Consider the following 19,092-nt stretch of genomic DNA (forward strand, 5'->3'; position numbering starts at 1 on the left):
TACTTGAGTACTCAATATTGGTGAGAACATCAGGGATAATCACCCTGCTACTCTTTAAAAAAGAGTGGCTACCAAAAAGACCAGACAGAGCCTCAGCTTAATGCATCACCTGAAAAGGTGGCAGTTCTGACATTACAGCACTGGAGCGTCAGTGTAGGTTGTTGAGTTCAAGCTCCAACCTGGATAGCAACTTTTATACAACTTTAGTATGATGCAAAAAAAGAAAAGCAGTACATGGTGGTGTTTGAAGAAAAACTTGACACTAATCCACATGTCGATATTAGGACAGCTTAAAATGCTTGGTTTTAAGGCTCAATCAATGGGTGGGAATCAGAAAGCTTCCCGATCAGATCTGGAGTCAGGCAGGGCTGCCCACTCTCTCCTGCCTTGTTTGGCTGTTGTATAGACCCCTTTGCTGAGCTCATCAGGAAGGATGCGAGCCTGAGAGGGGTGACTATGCCAGGCAGAAGTCAGCACGTCAAAGCTTCCCTGTATGTGGATAACGTCGCCATTTTCTGCTCGGATTCGCTGTTAGCGCACAGACTCGTGAACATCTGCAACCAGTTCGAACTAGCCTCAGGAGCCAAGGTAAATCGAGGCAAGGGCTAAGCCATGTTCTTTGGTCGGCTGACCGATCCTTCATTCCCTTCACCGCCAGGACAGATTACCTGAAGGTGCTGGGAATATGGTTCGGAGGGACTGGGGCATGCACAAAATCTTGGGAAGAGCGCATCAGCAAAGTAAAGCAGCAACTGGTCCTTTAGGAGCCTCTCCCTCTCTATTGTGGGTAAAAACCTGCTCATCAGGTGTGAGGTACTCTCTCTGTTGTTGTACGTAGCACAGGTCTGGTCCATCCCCCAAAACTGTGCTGTTTCAGTCACCCGAGCCATATTCTGTTTCATCAGGAAGCCTAAAATAGACTATGTCAGCAGAGACTCCACGTACAAAACCCTGGATTTTTTGTTGGAGGGTGGTGCAGCAGGTGGGAGAATGTACCCAACATTGCCCTCATCTTGATGGCCACCTGTGTGTGTGGCTGCATCAAGCTGTGCGTAGACCCTTGGTATCCAAACTCCAAGTGTCACTATGTACTGAGGTTCTACCTGTCCACGGTGTTGCGAAGGATGGGACTGGCCTCGCAGCTACAGGACGCTCCAAGTAGTTGGAGCCGAATTCTGAATCACCTATCTTTCATAGAGAAATCTGTAAACGAAAACACCTTTGACCACAAGTCTATTAGGAAGTGGTCAGCACGTAGCATCATGGAGACCCTGAGGGAAATGGAGAGGGTGGATCCTGCCGCATGGTTCCCTGTGCAGACTGTCAAAGTCATTTGACAGATTGCCTCATCACCAGAACTTTCCAACAAGCACCAAGACATCGTGTGGCTGGTGGTGAGAAGGGCAATTGATCTTTTATGCATGCCCTGTCAGCGTGTGCCACTGCATGCTGCCCTCAAAGTGGCTGTGGAGAGGTTGAGACTGTCACACATCACCTTCTCGAATGTGCCTTTGCAAAGCAAGTCTGGAGGAAGATGCAGTGGATTTTGTTGGGGCTTGTCCCAAGCAGTTCTGTGACAAGGGACTCTGTGCTCTATGGACGCACACTGAGACAAACACCAGTTGTGCCTGGAGGACCATGAACTCGGTGAAAGACTGCTCTTTGGTCTGCCCGAACCTTGTTGGTCTTCCAGATCAAGAAGTTGATCCCGACCAAGCGTTACAGACTGGCATATTCCAACGTCCAGGACTATGTGCTGGGGTAGGCTTGGGGCAGCTGCCGCCAAGGTGCAGTGGGGAAAGACCAGTCTGAGGTCTTCCTGCTAAAGGTAAACGGGTGTCCATTCAGTTATCGGACCCTCCCAGTGTGTCAAATATATGAGAATATTAGCATTGTGAGAGAGAAGTCTTTGGTTTGTGTGTAGTCAGTCAGACAGTCTCCCTCCAACGTTTGTGTGTTTACTTGAAATGTTACTGGGCAGAACAGACCGCTTTAGCGTCAATGTATATATACAAAATATTTTTTATGAATAAAGTATATTTTTGAAATAAAAAGCTTGGTTTTAGGGAGTGATTGAAAGAGCAGAGAGATGTAGGCGAGTAAAATACAAACAGAAAATACTGGAGAAACTCAGCAGGTCTAGTAGCATCTGTGAAGAAAGAAACAAGATTAATCTTGTGTGTCCAAGCTGACTTTTTGGACTCAAAACATTAATTCTGTTTTGCTCTTCACAGATACTGCTAGACATACTGAGTTTATCCAGCAATTTCTGTTTTTACATTACATCTCCAACATTAGCAGTACTGTTTTTTAAATATAGAAATGTGTTCAGGTTTAGACAGGGAATTTCCACGTTAGGGTCCATAACGAAAGCACAACTGCTGACAGGATTTTGAAGAAATTGCAGGTCACACTAAGCACCACAGTTGGAGAAACACAAATGAGAGAAGTTACATAGATATGGAAGTATAAGACCACGCAGTGACACAAGTGAGAATTTTAATGCTGAGGCACTGTTTGACTGGGTGCTTGCCCTGATCCTAAATCAGCCAAGTGTTAAAGTCATTGCTTTGACTTTGTATTCATATTCAAATTTTAAAAGACACAAAATAAAATGAATGCCTTTTCCTTCTATTTTAACTATCTCATTGTTTGATGAATTACAAAACATTCATAGACAACAGTTCAATGAAAATAAATCAGTTCAGCCTCTTGTGACAGCATCTTCAGTATTTATACATAAAATTCTCAATTTTTAAGATTTTGGAATGGATTGATGAAACCATCAAAACTGATATTGTGTACTGTGAAAACATTTGTTTAAGTACCACATTATACACATTTACAGAGTTAAATTTGTTTTTGGGATTAAAAAGGGCAGTGACAATTTAAATTGGTTAAGGGGTAGAAAACAAAAAGTAATGGTGGATGGTCACTTTCAGTTGGGAAGTGGTGTTCCTCATGCACCTGTATTCAGATGACTGCTGTTTTTGACACAGGTTAAATGACACAGACGTAGGTACAAAGTGCATAATTTTATAGTTTGGAGATGACACTGAAATTTGAGAAATACAATAAACAAAGATTTCAGGTGGTCAGAATGGCAAAATGGGCAGGTACTCTTGATGTAAAATTTTGGTAGGAAGAAAAACAAATTAAAATGCTACAATTTTAGGTGGGGAGTGGAGAATCAGGAACAGAGATTTGGGTATGTAATTGAGCAAATGTTTTAAAGGGTAAGAACAACTTGAGAAAAATGGTGCAAAAAATTATATCGGGATCTTTGCTTTATTAATACAGATACAGAATTTAAGTGAGAATGTTATTCTGTACTTGTATAAACTCACGTTAGGCCTCAGCTGGTGTACTGTGTTCAATTCCAGGCACTGTACTGTAGAAACATTGTGAATGTGATGGTGGCTTAGTGTCAAATTCTGTTTTGACATAGTAGAACATCTCTGGGTATCCCAGGAGCATGTGTCAAAAGGTGCTATGTACATACAATTTGTTTTGTTTGGCAAAATAAATGTGACACATTTTTCTGGTCTCCCACAACCCAAATTTATGCTTTTTCCCAATAGTGGGCTCTCTGGATGCCTTTGGCAGCTGGTACCCTCCCCATTCAAAGATCAACTCTGCACAGAAGATGCAAGAATGTTGACGGGGATGGGGAAAGGCAAATCAGACCAAAGAAAGAGGGAAAGTATAGATTCATACAGCTCCAGGTGAGAAGAAAATATTATAAACAAAAGGCAACCTGGATATCCCAAAATGTATTATTTTTGAGTTTTATTAACTTCTCAAATTGATGATTTTAGCACAATTTTCCCCATTTTTTGGCATAATTCATAGCCGTTGCCATTCCTACATGCATGTTTTATTTATTCCGGGTAACATGCTATTCAAGCTCAACAGTTATTGGGACCAGGAATGCAAATAGAGATGACTGTTTATGGCACTTTTTCCTCCAATCTGCCCAAATAGCTTTGATGAGGTAAAGACTCACAAAATGGGGAAATTATGAGAGACAAGTCATCATCTGCCAGAACAGTTATGAAACAGGAAATATCCTTCAGCATTGAATAACTCATTTATCAAAGACTTAATGGACTGTGCAGCTGTCCCACAACTGTCCACTCACCTCATAGAAGAGTCCCTCCGGGAATTGTTGGAAGCACTGAGCACATACAAAACACTGCTCATGATACAATTCTCCATTACTGTTCACAATTCTCTCAGCAGGTGCAAAGCCACTTTTACATCGCTCACACATGGCATTAGCCAGAGCATTTGCCATGTTGCTGCAATAAAAGAGATCAAAGAGTCAGACTGACATAACACACCATTACACCAGCCAGAATTAACTTGTCAAGCACATGATTTTAAAACAGGTTTCAGACTGAACGTGTATGATCTACATTTTTATTTAAATCACCCGTGGGTTCCCCCTGCCAGAGTAAAGGAATTCACACATATTCAAATGGAATTGCAATTAATGTTACAGTACCATATTACATTGGTAGCTTAATACTACTCATTAGCTGGTGACAAAGGCATCCATTCCAAACAATCCTGTATCTGAAGAATTAATTTCTAATGCTAATTTCAAAGCACCATGATACAAATTATGAAATCAAAATCTAATGTACGCAATGCTAAAAATAAATTGAAAATCTGATCTCCTGTAACATTACTCACATGTAAACCAAGATCTTGTGTACATTTGGAACAGTAAACCAATAACATGGATGAGGATTTCCCCAAGTTTTCACTATGTGGGGTGATAGTCTAAAAAGCTTGAGTTAATATGAAGCTAACTGATGTTGCTGGAGTTCTCTTCGAATTGGCAATTACTTGGCTTCTTTGATTGAGGAAGAACAGCTTATCTGTTACTTGAAGATTTAGGAAATAAAGGTTAAAAAATGAAGATTCTTTTAGCCTTGGTGTACCTCTGAATAAGAATGTATAAAAGAGCAAACAAGTTACAAGTGAATTGTAATGTCTGGAATGAGACAGATACTGCCATTTATTAAAATACACCGATTCCTAACCAACGTGGCTGTAAGTAGAGATCATGCACGACAGGAGAGAAGACATCCACAGATTCTACCATGAAAGTATTCACAAGATTTTTTTCTCCCTCCAGAAAGACAGACAGATTTTGGTATTTATCATCAAGGCATCAAACAAATCTAAGGCAAAGTACACATCCACCATAGATAGCACAGCATTTATAGAATTTGGTGGATTTTTTTTTTTCATTCATTTTAATGGAAGGAAAATAGGGTTAGTTGTATTCCCAATGTGCATTTCTCATGGTGAAACGTTTTTCTGTAGTCTGCTCAGAAAATGCTTAAAACCAGGCTGTCAACAGTAAATTATTTTCCAGTGCCTCACTGAAGAAAAAAAACCTATCAAAATTGCTGAAAATCTGACTGCAGTGACAAGCTAAATGGTGGAAGTGAAAATACCAAATTTTAATACACTTCCTTTCTGGTATAGAGCAATAAAGCCATGCACAAGTTTCATTATTCTTTGTTCTACTCCTGGTAATACAGCCTCAATCTGGCACAGTCTTAGATACTGGAATTCAACTGTATACTTTTCTTCCCCTTCATCAAAAATGATCTCAAAACACATCTGTAAATCCTTACTGCTCCCTTTCTGACTGGCAGCCATTTCTTCCTTTATGCACATATGTGAAATTCTTTGACCTGTTTAAAATCTGAAAGGTACATAAACCACATATGCACATTATTTTCAGCACTAAGTCCCAGCTCTCATTCAGAGCAGAAAGAACATGCTTGGAAACTCAAGAAACACAGGGAGTTAATCAGAGTAGCATAACAATGTTAGAATATTCAGCTTTACTAAATGGAACAGATCCAAAATTCCAACTACTCAGCCAAATCCCTGCGCTTCCTTAAAGTTGTAACAGCCTCATAAAGCCCCCAAACACATCAGCAAACATGGTATTTTCCAGGCCAAGAATTTTTTATTAAATTGTTTTCAGATGCACCTAGGCAAATCGGTGGTGAGGTTCAAATAGCCTCATCAAGTTTTCTAATGTTTACACCAAATATAGCTGTCCATACTGATAATTGATAGTCTGTTGAAGTACCAAACCTTGTATCACCATTCTAATTGGATTGTAAAGAAAACAGATAAGTGAATTTGCAAGAGTATGACAAACTCTCAACACAATATTGTTGAAGGGAGCAACTATCAAGAACATACATGACAACAAAAATACAGCAAAAGATATCACAACACCAAAAATCTAAACAAGAGAAACAACTTACAATCTGGCGTAAAAATCACAGAATTCCTTATATATTTTGATATCACTCCGTCTTCTCTGTAACTTAGCCACAGCTTTCTGAGCTTCATTGTTTTCAACAGTTTCTGGGCCACCATTGATGGCAGTGTGGAGGACTACTTCTGTCTCTGGAATTATATGGATCAGTGCTTTTTCTCGGAGATCCATAGTATATTGTTAAATGATCCAAGCACTCCTATACAGAATACAATCTGAACAAACACACCGTGCTGTGTGATGTACTAAAAGCTGTCCGATGATTACTGCAACATGTTCTTCCAAAGCTGTGTAAACTTTTCCAACTCCCAGAGAGAGGAGTGTCAGCATAACCTTTTGGAGATAAGTTACAGCTTCAAATTAAGAGTTCTGCCAGAAGAAAGGTCAAAATGACTCTGATGTGATGTATGGGATCTCATAGCAAATATGTAAAGTAGCACATATGCTTGGTACAGCTGTTTTAACAACTTTGAGAAAAAGGCTGTTATATCCATTCATAGAATCAGAATCCCTACAAAGCAGAAAGAGGCCATTCAGCCCATCAAGTCTGCGCCAACCCTCCAAACAGCTACCCACACAAACCCACCCTAGTCAATTAAGACAACATTTTATACAAAACTATTTTAATCTTAATTTACTTTAAAAGTGCAGTGAATTTAAGAAATAGTCTATGACTCCAGATTTCTTTAGTTGCACACATCATATACAGGAAGTCTTTTCTGTATGTATGTTTTGTACACAAATAAAATTCTGGATTTTGTTTTGAGCTAACAGCGATAACTATTTGAACTTCCGGAATCCGTAGATATGCAGGGTAATGAGGAAACCCATAAGGTGCTGTTAGTGAGTCTGTGCTCCTCCACTGGGTCTACTGTAGCAGTTCTCACAGGATGCAAATTGTATTGTAATCATGATTTAACAAAAACATCCACTGTTAGTCTTGCTTTGAAGACTCATGAAAAAGGTATACATTATTGAATGTGGTGCAACTTACTGTTTAACTCTGGACTCTCAGAGGCCAGAGGCCAATTTCATACTCATGGAAAAGTAAAATTTCCCCATGAGGATGTGGATGGTTTTGATCATTATTTCTCCCGTTTTTTAAAAAAAAAAACGATTGTTCACGTTAGCAGTCTTAATCCAATATTCAGTTTTTTTAAAATCAGGATTTTGAATTAAAAATGAAAGACAATAAATGCTTTTAACTTCCTACTTTGATGTGTGTGGATACTTCAATATGATTAGCCTCTCTTCTGCTTGGTGGGAACACTGCTTCTGCATAATAAGACATCCCCTTGACTTGGCACTGGACTCAAACTGATGGAAGAGAGAAAAAATTCAAGCACCCTTGTTTTACTTCTGACCAGAAAACTTTTGGGTATCTTCAATGAAATGTAAGTAAATATAATCTTGTACAAATAAGAAAAGCCTTTGGTTTGTTTGCCGGATAGAGTCAAACTCCAATGTTTGTTTTTTTCCATATGCTACAGCACAGTACCTAACTGCTTCAGTGACTAAGCTATTTCCATGAATAAAAGCATAACCTTTTATTTCAAAAAAATCTTCAAATTTAAGTACATTCAATTCTCAAAAGTTTAGTTTTATTTAATTTTATCTTCTGAGATATTCATCAGCAAGTTGAAATATTAATTTAGGATTGATATAAGGAGTTAAAATCATTATCAACAAATTTTTAAAACTAAGTGCCTAAGTAAATTCGACTTTAAGTAATTAATAGTTTTTACAAGGCAAGTTTGGAGATCTGATAGAAACTGGACATCTGTTTATAAATATTATCAGCCCAGAATAAAGGGTAACTGAAATTACAAAAGCATATCTACATCATGAATTCAATGTAATTTCTCAGAGATACCAAGAAAACATCACTGGTAAATACATCCCATTGGTGATTAATGTAGCATTCAGTTAAAAAAAAAATTCCAATCATGAGTTTGCTTACAGGCCTACAAATAGTCTTTACACACATTTATAAACTCCACTGGAGGAGGACTTTTACACAGTAAGTTACGTAAGCAGTGGTGCCTACTGAATATTTTCTCCAATTCCACAAATAGGCACACATGGTTGTCTCATTTCCAAACAAGGTACTTGATGACAACAGCTGCTCAAAATGGTTTAATTTGGGAAATAGACTGCCACTGGTGTGATTTAAAGAGGATATTTACAGATATAGTGTCATTATGGTCTTAACTGGAATAGAATTACTGTACAGTATCAATCAAAATATTAGTTACTGTGAAGTTCTCTTTATCAATGCATAATCTTCCCAAAAGCCATGGATGTACAATAGATGGCTGAGTTGGAAGTGTAAAGCAGTGCTAAAATGTCAAGTCTGCTGTCTTTAGTTAAGACTTTGTATGATGGTGCCATTTGCCTCTTAAGTAAGTATAGGTATTCCAGGGGGTCCCATACCTGGCTGTGCTGCTGAAGTGCAATTCTCCGTTTGGTCAACAGTTCTTGAGTGTGGATGGGGAAGCAATCTGTCATAAATTGATTGGCTGCCACTGACAAACGACCCTAGATCTAACTAACCGTTGAGCAGGGTTGTGAAACCCAACATTAAAACACAGCTATGGGGTGTGCTTTACCTCTCCTTCCATCTCCGTTTTGATTTAGCTGTGGGTTGGAACCATTGCTTCAATACTTCTTTAGTTGTGTCCATAACTCGTGTTTCTCTGAACCAGTTATTTTTCCTGTCACCCCATCTTTTGCTTCCAAGCAACATTAAAGTCCAGGCATCCATTCAAAATTGAAACAGCTGCGTCCCAGGGAAATAGTGCCTGATTGAAACTCTGGTTCTCTTATCTATTCTATCCATTGCACAATGTTTATTTCCACAAGATAAAAGAGGTTCCAAGTGTTTGCTATTGATATTTTAAAGGATCAGAGTGATTGACATTCTTATTGGCTTGTACTGAAAGGAGCATTTTAAATTGCAAAGTTTCGAATGACTTTTTAGAATAGATTTTTCAACACATTCTACTGTCACTATAGGGGTAAAAAGTTCTACAGGCATAGAAGGATTAAATGGATAACATTTTTTCAACTTGTCTTTCAAAACATTCCTTCACGCAGGCTGTGGTTCATGACACCTCAGAGGTGTTAAGAATCAATCATTTAAAGCCTGGCTCAACTCCCTGAGAATTGTGGCAGCCTAGAACATTGATCCTCACAAATGGAGCCAGCCAGCGAGGCTTCAAGTGTCCGGTGCGGGTTCCTGGTCCGAACCAGCCAGCATCCTCAAAATGGCACTGAACAAAAGCTGAAACCCCAGGAATGGGTCAGGAATCCCAGAATTGGGTCCTGCTGCCATTTTCACCTTTTCATGGAGTCGCCTTGGCTTCATGAAAACCCACACTCTATTTGCAGGGTAGTTAAAAAAAAAATACAGCCTGTAGGGATACACAAAAACAAAAGATAAATCCAAAAAATGTTCAGAAACCACTGATGTAGACAATAGCTTGGTTTAAAACTAGCTGTGTATTTTAAATAACTAAAGGAATCATAGCTTTGACACAGATCTAAAAGTATGTTGTCTGGCTGTAGCCTCTCTTGCAAAATGTTACACTTATCACAACTAACTGATTATAAATTCATAGATTAACATTAAACTCTGAACAACTTCTTGCTGCCTTCTTATGAGCCGCTTGCCACACTTTAAAGGTGAGGGCACTGAATCATTGTTTCAATTAACAGTTGATAACACAAATCTGTGATCAATCTATTTAGGGTATAATCAATGAGATCAGCTACTTCCACGGTTTCAAGCAGTATTCTATCCGCAGTGACAATGTAGCCAAGAGTTAAAAAAAAACTGTGCAACTCAAACAGCAATGCATGTCAGACAATATGGACTAGAGTCAAACAGCTAAAGCTGTTTGGAGAGAGTGTGGACTTTACAGGAATCAAAATCCAAACTACATTTTAAAAGAAAATACAGATACCAGCAGCATCCACCAAAAAAAAAGAACAATTTCGCCTCAGGACACTCCCAGCATACATTTCCTACTAACTCGGCCTCAATCCAAACAGTCCTTACCACTGCAGTGAATAGCTAAAAAAACAGAGAATGATTCAGTTCTTCTTGCACTGATGATAAACATCAGGCCCGTTAAAATAACAGCCTTTAAAACTGAAAGCCATTCATGCTTGAAAATTCCAGAACTCCAGTCCCCTGTACATTCCTATCATAGGATTTAGATTGGTATACTGCTTTATCAGGATGATATTCAACCGACTCACACACAAATAAAAACTTAAAGAACTGTGGATGCTGTAAATCAGGAACAAAAACGGCAGTTGCTGGAAAAGCTTAGCAGGTCTGGCAGCATCTGTGAAGAGAAATCAAAGTTAACATTTTGGGTCTAGTGACCCTTCCTCAGACAACCAACTGAGCTTTTCCAGCAACTACTGTTTTTGTTCCTGATTCAATTGGTAAGGTAAGGTTTTTATACTTCTTCTATCGTACAATTGGTTAAAAATTTACTTTCTTTTTTTATTTATCTATTAATTGGTTATTTGAAAAGACCATAGCAGAGAAGTATTAGGAAGTATTTAACTCATAAATTGATATAAAGTAATTAACTAAGTAGAGATGGCTGGGCAGGTGATGTGCTGTAGCTGTATGATGTGGGAGCTGGCTGATCCCATTGTGAACGGCAGTGACCACATCTGCAGCAAGTGTTGGTTGCTGGAAGAACGCCGGCTCAGAGTTAAAGATCTGGAATCTGAGCTTCAAACACTGCGGCACATCCGGGAGGGGGAGTGTTACCTGGACGCTTTGTTTCAGGAGGCAGTCACACCTGGTAGATTAAGTAATTCAAATTCAGTTAGTGATCAGGGACAACAGGGCGTGACTGCAAGTGAGGCAGGTAAGGGGATCCTGAGTTCAGGAGTGGAGGAGCCTCAGCTTTTGATCTTATCCAACAGGTACGAGATACTTGATCCCTGTGTGGATGAGGAAAAGGGCTGCGGGGAGGATGAGCCAGCTCACCACGGCACCATGGTGCAGAAGGCCATTCAAGAGGTGGGAGCAAAAAGACAAGTGGTAGTTATAGGGGATTCTATAGTTAGGGGGATAGGTAGTATCCTTTGCAAGCCGGATCGGGAGTCCCGCATGGTGTGTTGCCTGCCCGGTGCCAGGGTGCAGGACATCTCTGACCGGCTTGAAAGGATATTGGAGCGGGAGGGGGAGGATCCAGTTGTTGTGGTCCACATTGGGACTAACAACTTAGGCAAGGCTAGGATGGACGACCTGTCTGGGGATTATCAAGCACTAGGAACGAAATTAAGGAACAGGTCCTCGAGGGTCATAATCTCCGGATTACTGCCCGAGCCACGTGCAAATTGGCTTAGGGATAAGAAAATTAGGAAAGTAAACACGTGGCTAAGGGAGCGGTGTGGGAAAGAGGGGTTCCATTTCATGGGGCATTGGCATCAGTTTTGGAACCGGAGGTATCTGTACCGATGGGACGGTCTCCACCTGAACCGATCTGGAAGCAGTGTTCTAGCGAAAAGGATAAATAGGGTGGTCACTAGGACTGTAAACTAGTGAGTTGGGGGGAAGGGAAAGGGAAAACGACGGAGTATGATGGTAAATAAAAAGGTAAGCAGCAGGTTAGCACGTGTGCAGGAGGGTTTAAGTTCAAGGCAGACTATGAAAGAAGCAAAAGGAAGGATAACTCAGGAGATATTATTAGAAATGTTGGAAATCACGAGGGTAAGAAAGCTAGCATAAAGGCACTTTACCTGAATGCTCATAGCATTCGTAACAAGGTTGATGAGTTAACGGCACAAATCATCGCGAATGAATATGATTTGGTAGCCATTACAGAGACATGGTTATAGGATGGTCATGACTGGGAGTTAAATATCCAAGGGTACCAGACTATTCAGAAGGACAGACAGGAAGGTAAGGGAGGTGGTGTAGCTCCGATATTCAAAGATGACATCAGGGCGGTGCTGAGAGATGATACAGGTTCTATGGAAAATGAGGCTGAATCCATTTGGGTGGAAATTAGAAATTAGAAATTCTAAGAAGAAAAAGTCACTGATAGGCGTAGTCTATAGGCCACCAAATAATAACATCACACTGCGGCAGGCAATAAACAAACAAATAACTAATGCCTGTAAAAATGGTACGGCAATTATCATGGGGGATTTTAATCTACATGTAGATTGGTCGAACCAGCTCGGTCAGGGTAGCCTTGAGGAGGAGTTGGTTGAGTGTACCCGTGATAGTTTTCTTGAACAGTATGTAATGGAACCGACGAGGGAGCAAGCTATCCTAGATCTGGTCCTGTGTAATGAGACAGGAATAATTAATGACCTCATAGTTAGGGATCCTCTTGGAAGGAGTGATCACAGTATGGTTGAATTTAGAATACAGATGGAGAGTGTGAAGATAAAATCCAATACGAGGGTCCTGTGCTTGAACAAGGGGAACTACAATAGAATGAGGGAGGGCTCGGCTAAAGTAGACTGAAAACAAAGATTCTATGGTGGGACAGTTGACGAGCAGTGGAGGACTTTCAAAGCAATTTTTCAAAGTGCTCAGCAAAAGTATATTCCAGTGAAAAGGAAGGACTGTAAGAAAAGGGGTAATCTGCCATGGGTGTCTAAAGAAATAAGGGAGGCTATCAAATTGAAAGAGAAGGCATACAAAGTGGCCAAAAACAGCATGAACCTAGAAGATTGGGAAAACTTTAAAGGTCAACAGAAAGCCACAAAAAGAGCTATAAAGAAAAGTAAGATAGAAGTTGAGAAAAAACTAGCACAGAATATAAAGACAGATAGCAAAAGTTTCATTAAATATATAAAACGAAAAAAAGAGTGGCTAAAGTAAACGTTGGCCCTTTAGAGGATGAGAAGGGGAATTTAGTTATGGGATATGATGAAACGGCTGAGGCATTGAACAGGTATTTTGTATCGGTCTTCACAGTGGAGGACACTAATGACATGCCAGTAATTGACAAAGAGACGAAGGTAGGTGAGGACCTGGAAACAATCATTATTACGGAAGAGGTAGTGTTGGGCAAGCTAATGGAGCTAAGGATTGATAAGTCTCCTGGTCCTGATGGAATGCATCCCAGGGTACTAAAAGAGATGGCGGGAGAAATAGCAGGTGCACTGGCGGTAATTTTCCAAAATTCGCTGGACTCTGGGGCAGTCCCAGCAGATTGGAAAACAGCAAATGTGACGCCACTGTTTAAAAAGGGAAGCAGACAAAAGATGGGGAATTATAGACCAGTTAGCTTAACCTCTGTAGTGGGGAAGATGCTTGAGTCTATTATCAAGGAATAGCAAGGCATCTTGATAGAAATTGTCCCGTTGGGCAGACGCAGCATGGGTTCATGAAGGGCAGGTCACGCTTGACAAATCTTTTGGAATTCTATGAAGACATTACGAGCAAGGTGGACAATGGGGACCCAGTGGATGTGGTGTACCTAGATTTCCAAAAGGCCTTCGACAAGGTGCCGCACAAGAGGCTACTGCATAAGATAAGGATGCATGGCGTTAAGAGTAAAGTATTAGCATGGATAGAAGATTGGTTGACTAACAGGAAGCAAAGACTGGGGATAAATGAATGCTATTCTAGCTGGCAGTCAGTGACTAGTGGTGTGCCTCAGGGATCAGTGTTGGGACTGCAATTATTTACAATTTATATAGATGATTTGGAGTTGGGGAACCACGTGTAGGGTGTCAAAGTTTGCAGATGACACTAAGATAAGTGGCAGAGCAAAGTGTGCAGAGGACTGTGAAACTTTGCAGAGGAACGTAGATACATCAAGTGAGTGGGCAAAGGTCTGGCAGATGGAATACAATGTAAATAAATGTGAAGTCATACATTTTGGTAGGAGTAATAGTAAAAAGGATTATTACTTGAATGGTAAAAAGTTGCAGCATGCTGCTATGCAGAGGGACCTGGGCGTCCTTGTGCATGAGTCACAGAAGGTAGGTCTGCAGGTACAACAAGTAATTAGGAAGGCAAATGGAATTTTGTCCTTCATTGCTAAAGGGATTGAGATTAAAAGCAGAGAGGTTATGTTGCAGCTGTACAAGGTGCTGGTGAAGCCACACCTGGAGTACTGTGTGCAGTTTTGGTCTCCTTACTTGAGAAAGGATGTACTGGCACTGGAGGGGGTGCAAAGGAGGTTCACTAGGTTGAGTCCGGAGTTGAGGAGGTTGGCTTGTGAGGAGAGACTGAGTAGATTGGGATTATATTCATTGGAATTCAGAAGATTGAGGGGGGATCTTATAGAAACATATAAAATTATGAAGGGAATAGATAAGATAGAAGTAGAGAGGATGTTTCCGCTGGCAGGTGAAGCTAGGACAAGAGGGCATAGCCGCAAGATTAGAGGGAGCAGATTTAGGACTGAACTGAGAAGGAATTTCTTCACCCATAGGGTTGTTAATCTATGGAATTCCTTGCCCAGTGAAGTAGTTGACGCTACTTCAGTAAATGTTTTTAAAAAAAAGGTAGATTTTTTTTTTTAACAATAAAGGAATTAAGGGATACGGTGAGAATGCGGGTAAGTGGATCTGAGTCCACGAAAGGATCAGCCATGATCTTACTGAATGGCGGAGCAGGCTCGAAGGGCCAGACGGCCTACTCCTGCTCCTAGCTCTTATGTTCAATACACAATTCAACAAATGCAATACACAAGAAGTATAAGACACTACCTGTTTTAATGCAAAATGCATTTTTAATTAATGCACTGAAATTATAATGTATTTTAATCATCTGGAGGTCTCTGCATTGTTTTACCTATCAGCACTTTTCCAATCATTTCACATGTATATGCATGGTTAACACGTAGATCATTACATTCCTCACGCCGCGTTTTAAAGTCATTATAGAAGCTACGAGAGGAAATAAGTATTGTGATATGAACTGAAAAGCTGAATACTGACAATAATATGAATACAACATCACACAACAGAAAAAAAATGCAAAGTTAAATTATTAGAAAGATAGACAACGGCTTTTAGATACCAGACTTACTCTTTTGTGTACTACTGCAACAATAACAACAACAACACAGATCTCAGTACATGTCAAATCTCGAATATTAAGGATTTAGTTCCAATTATTTTGAGTAATATTCTGCAAAAGTGTTGTAAATATGTGCGTTCCTTGCTGGTGTGTAAATCAACCCTCACCTCCAGGATACTTTGGGAAACCGTGAAAAGGATCTAAATCTGCCACAAACATTCCAATATAATGAACAATATAATTCCAAATGGTAAAGAGTTACCCAACAACTTTATGAATAGATGCCACATCATCATAGATCATTGCAGGTTTGAATAGAAGGAGATAATGGCAGATGAAACACGTTACCAAAACTTTAGGTAAATTGCAACACTTCATTTGCTAACAAATAAAATGAGAACGAGAGAGATAGAAATGTCATTGTCTTTCTTGCAAATAATCCTTACAAACTCATACCAAAATATTTTGATAAAAGGAAAGAAATGAATGTTCCATGTGTTGAGTCTAGGAGTCTAAATAATTCCACCACTGTCCAAGGGCTCTTGTTGAGATTATCTTTGTTTTTGTTTTGGATCTACTTTTTGTTTTTAACAGAAGGAGTTCAGGATATTATTCTTCCTTGGTATTTTTTCTCAATTTTGGTTACCATACAATTTCTAATTTACAATAATAAACCAAGACTAGATTCATCTTAAATTTCAGCTATTTGACATCATGACAGAGGGCTCTAGAAGAAAAAAAAAGGATGCAAGTCTCCAGAAAAGGTTTAACATGATGCATGAGATTCAATGTTGTAATCTAATCAAAATTTTAAATTCTAAAATGAGCTTCCTCAGTCTGCAGAATAAATAACATGTTTACAAAGCAATTCTGGTTTACGGCGCTCAGTTGGTATCAGTTCAAAGTACCAAGCTACTGAACAGAAGTTAAAGAGAACAGCAACTCAAGATAATGTTGTACCACCTTTCTCCATCCACTACACAGTTGGTGACACACACAGTCTGGGCTGCTGCCTACTAATGCCAGTCATTCCCAAGTTGTAACCCTGTTCCAGTTGAAGCTAGACCTCAAATTATGTAAGGATCCCACACAGCCAAGATCCCCTAAACTTCCACCAACAGCTGAACAAATGCAGAACAGAGTGCACGGAGCCTGATATAGATCCTCCCTGACAGACAGTCACAACAGCAGCTCAGACCAAAGCAAAATCTTAATCCTCCAGAACCAGTTTCCAGTTCTCCATTGGCCACTTGCACCAGCTACTGCCAGTGAACAAGGCTCAGTATACCAAGTATGCTGAGACTGGACTTCCATCTAAATCACTGCCAGAAAGATCCTGAAGCTGGGTGGTAATGCAATCTGTGACAACAAGGGATTGACATCAGATCCCCGCAATCTACAATGGCGAGGAGCACAACAAGCTGCTGGTTAATCTTACAACAGCCCAGAGCAGTGTCCTGCCCAACATCCAGACTGCCCAAGAAATTCTGACATCCCAGCAAATTAAAAGGACAAATTTAGAAAAAAAAAATGCAGGGGAGAGGAAATCTCTGATTGGAAGAGCCAGAGCAACAAATTTGGAAGAGACACAATTTGTGATTAGAGGAGAAATTCTTCAAGTTTGTTTCCTGGATTCACTGCTCCTCCTATCAAAATACATGGACATGATCTTCCGTGAATTTTCGCCACCCTGGTTGGGCCTCTGACTATGCCTAAAAGATGCAGCACAGATGTCTTCTGATTTTTATTCACTGAGACTTTTTCCTGATCTTAATCATACTTGTTACACAATATCGAAGACAGTCAGAATGTGATCTCCTCGAGGACTGATGAGACATTTTTTTCCTCAGAATGGTGATATCATAGTGGAACCTAGACCCATCTGGTTGGGACTGCTCAGACTTTCTCACTTGATATTTGCATTCAGCGTCAGCAATGTAAATGGCTTCATAGTGGAAATGGCTTCATGGATTGCTTTTGTCACACAAGAGCAAATACAAATGAAAAAAGTGCAAAGTGTGAGAGGGAAATACACATCTCACTCTACTACAAAGCATTATTTCATGGACCACATCTTCAGACAAAGAAAAAGTTGAAAACAAGTTCTATTTCATACATCCACCAAAAGAAACTAAACACATCAAGCTCACCAACAATTTTTAACCAAACTAATAATGCAATTCTATGATGTGCAGACTTGAAAGGAACACATTTTCCAAAGCAAAAGTACCATAATAGTCTTTAGGAATCCCTAATGGTAGGAAGCAAACATGGGCATAAATTCTGTGCTACATTTAGCTTTTATACTGGCTAATACAGATGTACATTTCCAAGTGGTTTCATATTTCTAATTTTGGTAATTCTAAGGACTGCAGATGATGAAGGATGAACAGAATAGCAGGTCAGAAGCATTTGTGGAGAGATAGAGGTAATGTTTCAGATTGGTGATCTTTGCCAGACTGGAAGCAGGTAGAAATGTAACTAGGTTTAAATACAGAGGCAGGGAAGGGACGGTGGTGGTGGGTGGGGTGGGGTGGGGTGGGGTGGGGGTCTGTGATAGGATGGAAGGCAGGAGTGATGAAATAATAAAATGCCTTGGATGGTGGGAAATGTAGAGGTAAAAGTGGAAAACCTCTTCAACGTAGAAAGTTCCACATACTCCATGTATGTGGAATAGTGACTTATTTGTACTTCTATCAATTTCGTAAACCATTTTTTACTGCTCTCAATGTGATCTGCTCTACTTTTATTTGAAAACAGATCATGTGACTGTTTAATGAACATCTCTGTTCACTTTGCACAATCCCAAACTTGTTAACCTGTAACTTTAATGTTTCACCCTAGCCTGATCTTGATCTCCTTTACTGTTCAAAAGGAGTTCAATGTGATGTGAAGGAGCAGTATCCTATCTTTTGAGGAGATGCTTTAAAGACTTTCAATCTCAGTGGAGTGTTCAATCACACCTAATAATTCCATTTTATTTTTGATACAGCAATGGTGATAATGAATCCGCTTTTCTCATTTATGCTTCCTCTAGACTCTTACTTTGTATCTTGTCATGTCACCACTAATTCAGCCCCAAGCCATCATCCCTTTGGTCATTTGATCACTCTTGCTTCCCAGCTGATTCTCCTTTTGATTCTGCCGACTCCCCACCCTTGCCCTCACTTCCCCTCCCTTTTGTGTTTACTTGAAACCAGTTAAAACTTGAATGTTTCCAGTTCTGATGAATGCTCATCAACTAGGAATGTCAGTTCTGCTTCTCCCTCCAGATGCTTCTGATTGCTTGTTGCATTTTCTGTTTTTAATTCTTTTGATATCATGTATTGCCTAATATAAAGCAGATTTAGGACTGAGTTGAGGAGGAACTTCTGAAGAAGGGTCCAGACCCGAAACGTCAGCTTTCCTGCTCCTCGGATGCTGCTTGACCTGCTGTGTTCATCCAGCTCTACACCTTGTTAATCTCTTTTCATCCGAAGGGTTGTGAATCTGTGGAATTCCCTGCCTAGTGAAGCAGTTGAGGCTATCTTGTTAAATGTTTTTAAGACAAGGATAGATAGATTTTTGAACAGTAAAGGAGTTAAGGGTTATGGCTAGGAGAAGGGGAAGTGGAGCTGAGTCCACGTAAAGATCAGCCATAATCTTAATGAATGGTGCAGCAGGCTCAACAAGCCAGAAGGCCTACTGCTGCTCCTATTTCTCATGTTCTTATGTAAACAGATTAAGTTAAATGGGGAGGCAACAGCCTAGTGATACT

The 19,092-nt window shown here is 40.0% G+C and overlaps 1 protein-coding gene across 6 annotated transcripts in view; it reads right to left on the reverse strand.

Annotated features, from left to right (window-relative positions):
• Nucleotides 1-19,092, reverse strand: part of LOC109932597 (LIM and senescent cell antigen-like-containing domain protein 1) — a 120,388-nt gene that overhangs the window by 39,081 nt on the left and 62,215 nt on the right. For 4 of the 6 annotated variants that reach the window (XM_020531744.2, XM_020531745.2, XM_020531743.2 and 1 more), the window contains exon 2: nucleotides 4,142-4,301. In XM_020531744.2, the coding sequence (XP_020387333.1) occupies nucleotides 4,142-4,301 (160 nt within the window). Of the gene's footprint in view, nucleotides 1-4,141; nucleotides 4,302-6,302; nucleotides 6,793-19,092 lie in introns of those variants that run through there. The other 2 variants (XM_048597798.1, XM_048597796.1) reach the window with 2 other exon arrangements.

This window comes from Rhincodon typus, chromosome 6 (assembly GCF_021869965.1).
Source record: "Rhincodon typus isolate 14 chromosome 6, sRhiTyp1.1, whole genome shotgun sequence".
Lineage (NCBI taxonomy): Eukaryota > Metazoa > Chordata > Chondrichthyes > Orectolobiformes > Rhincodontidae > Rhincodon > Rhincodon typus.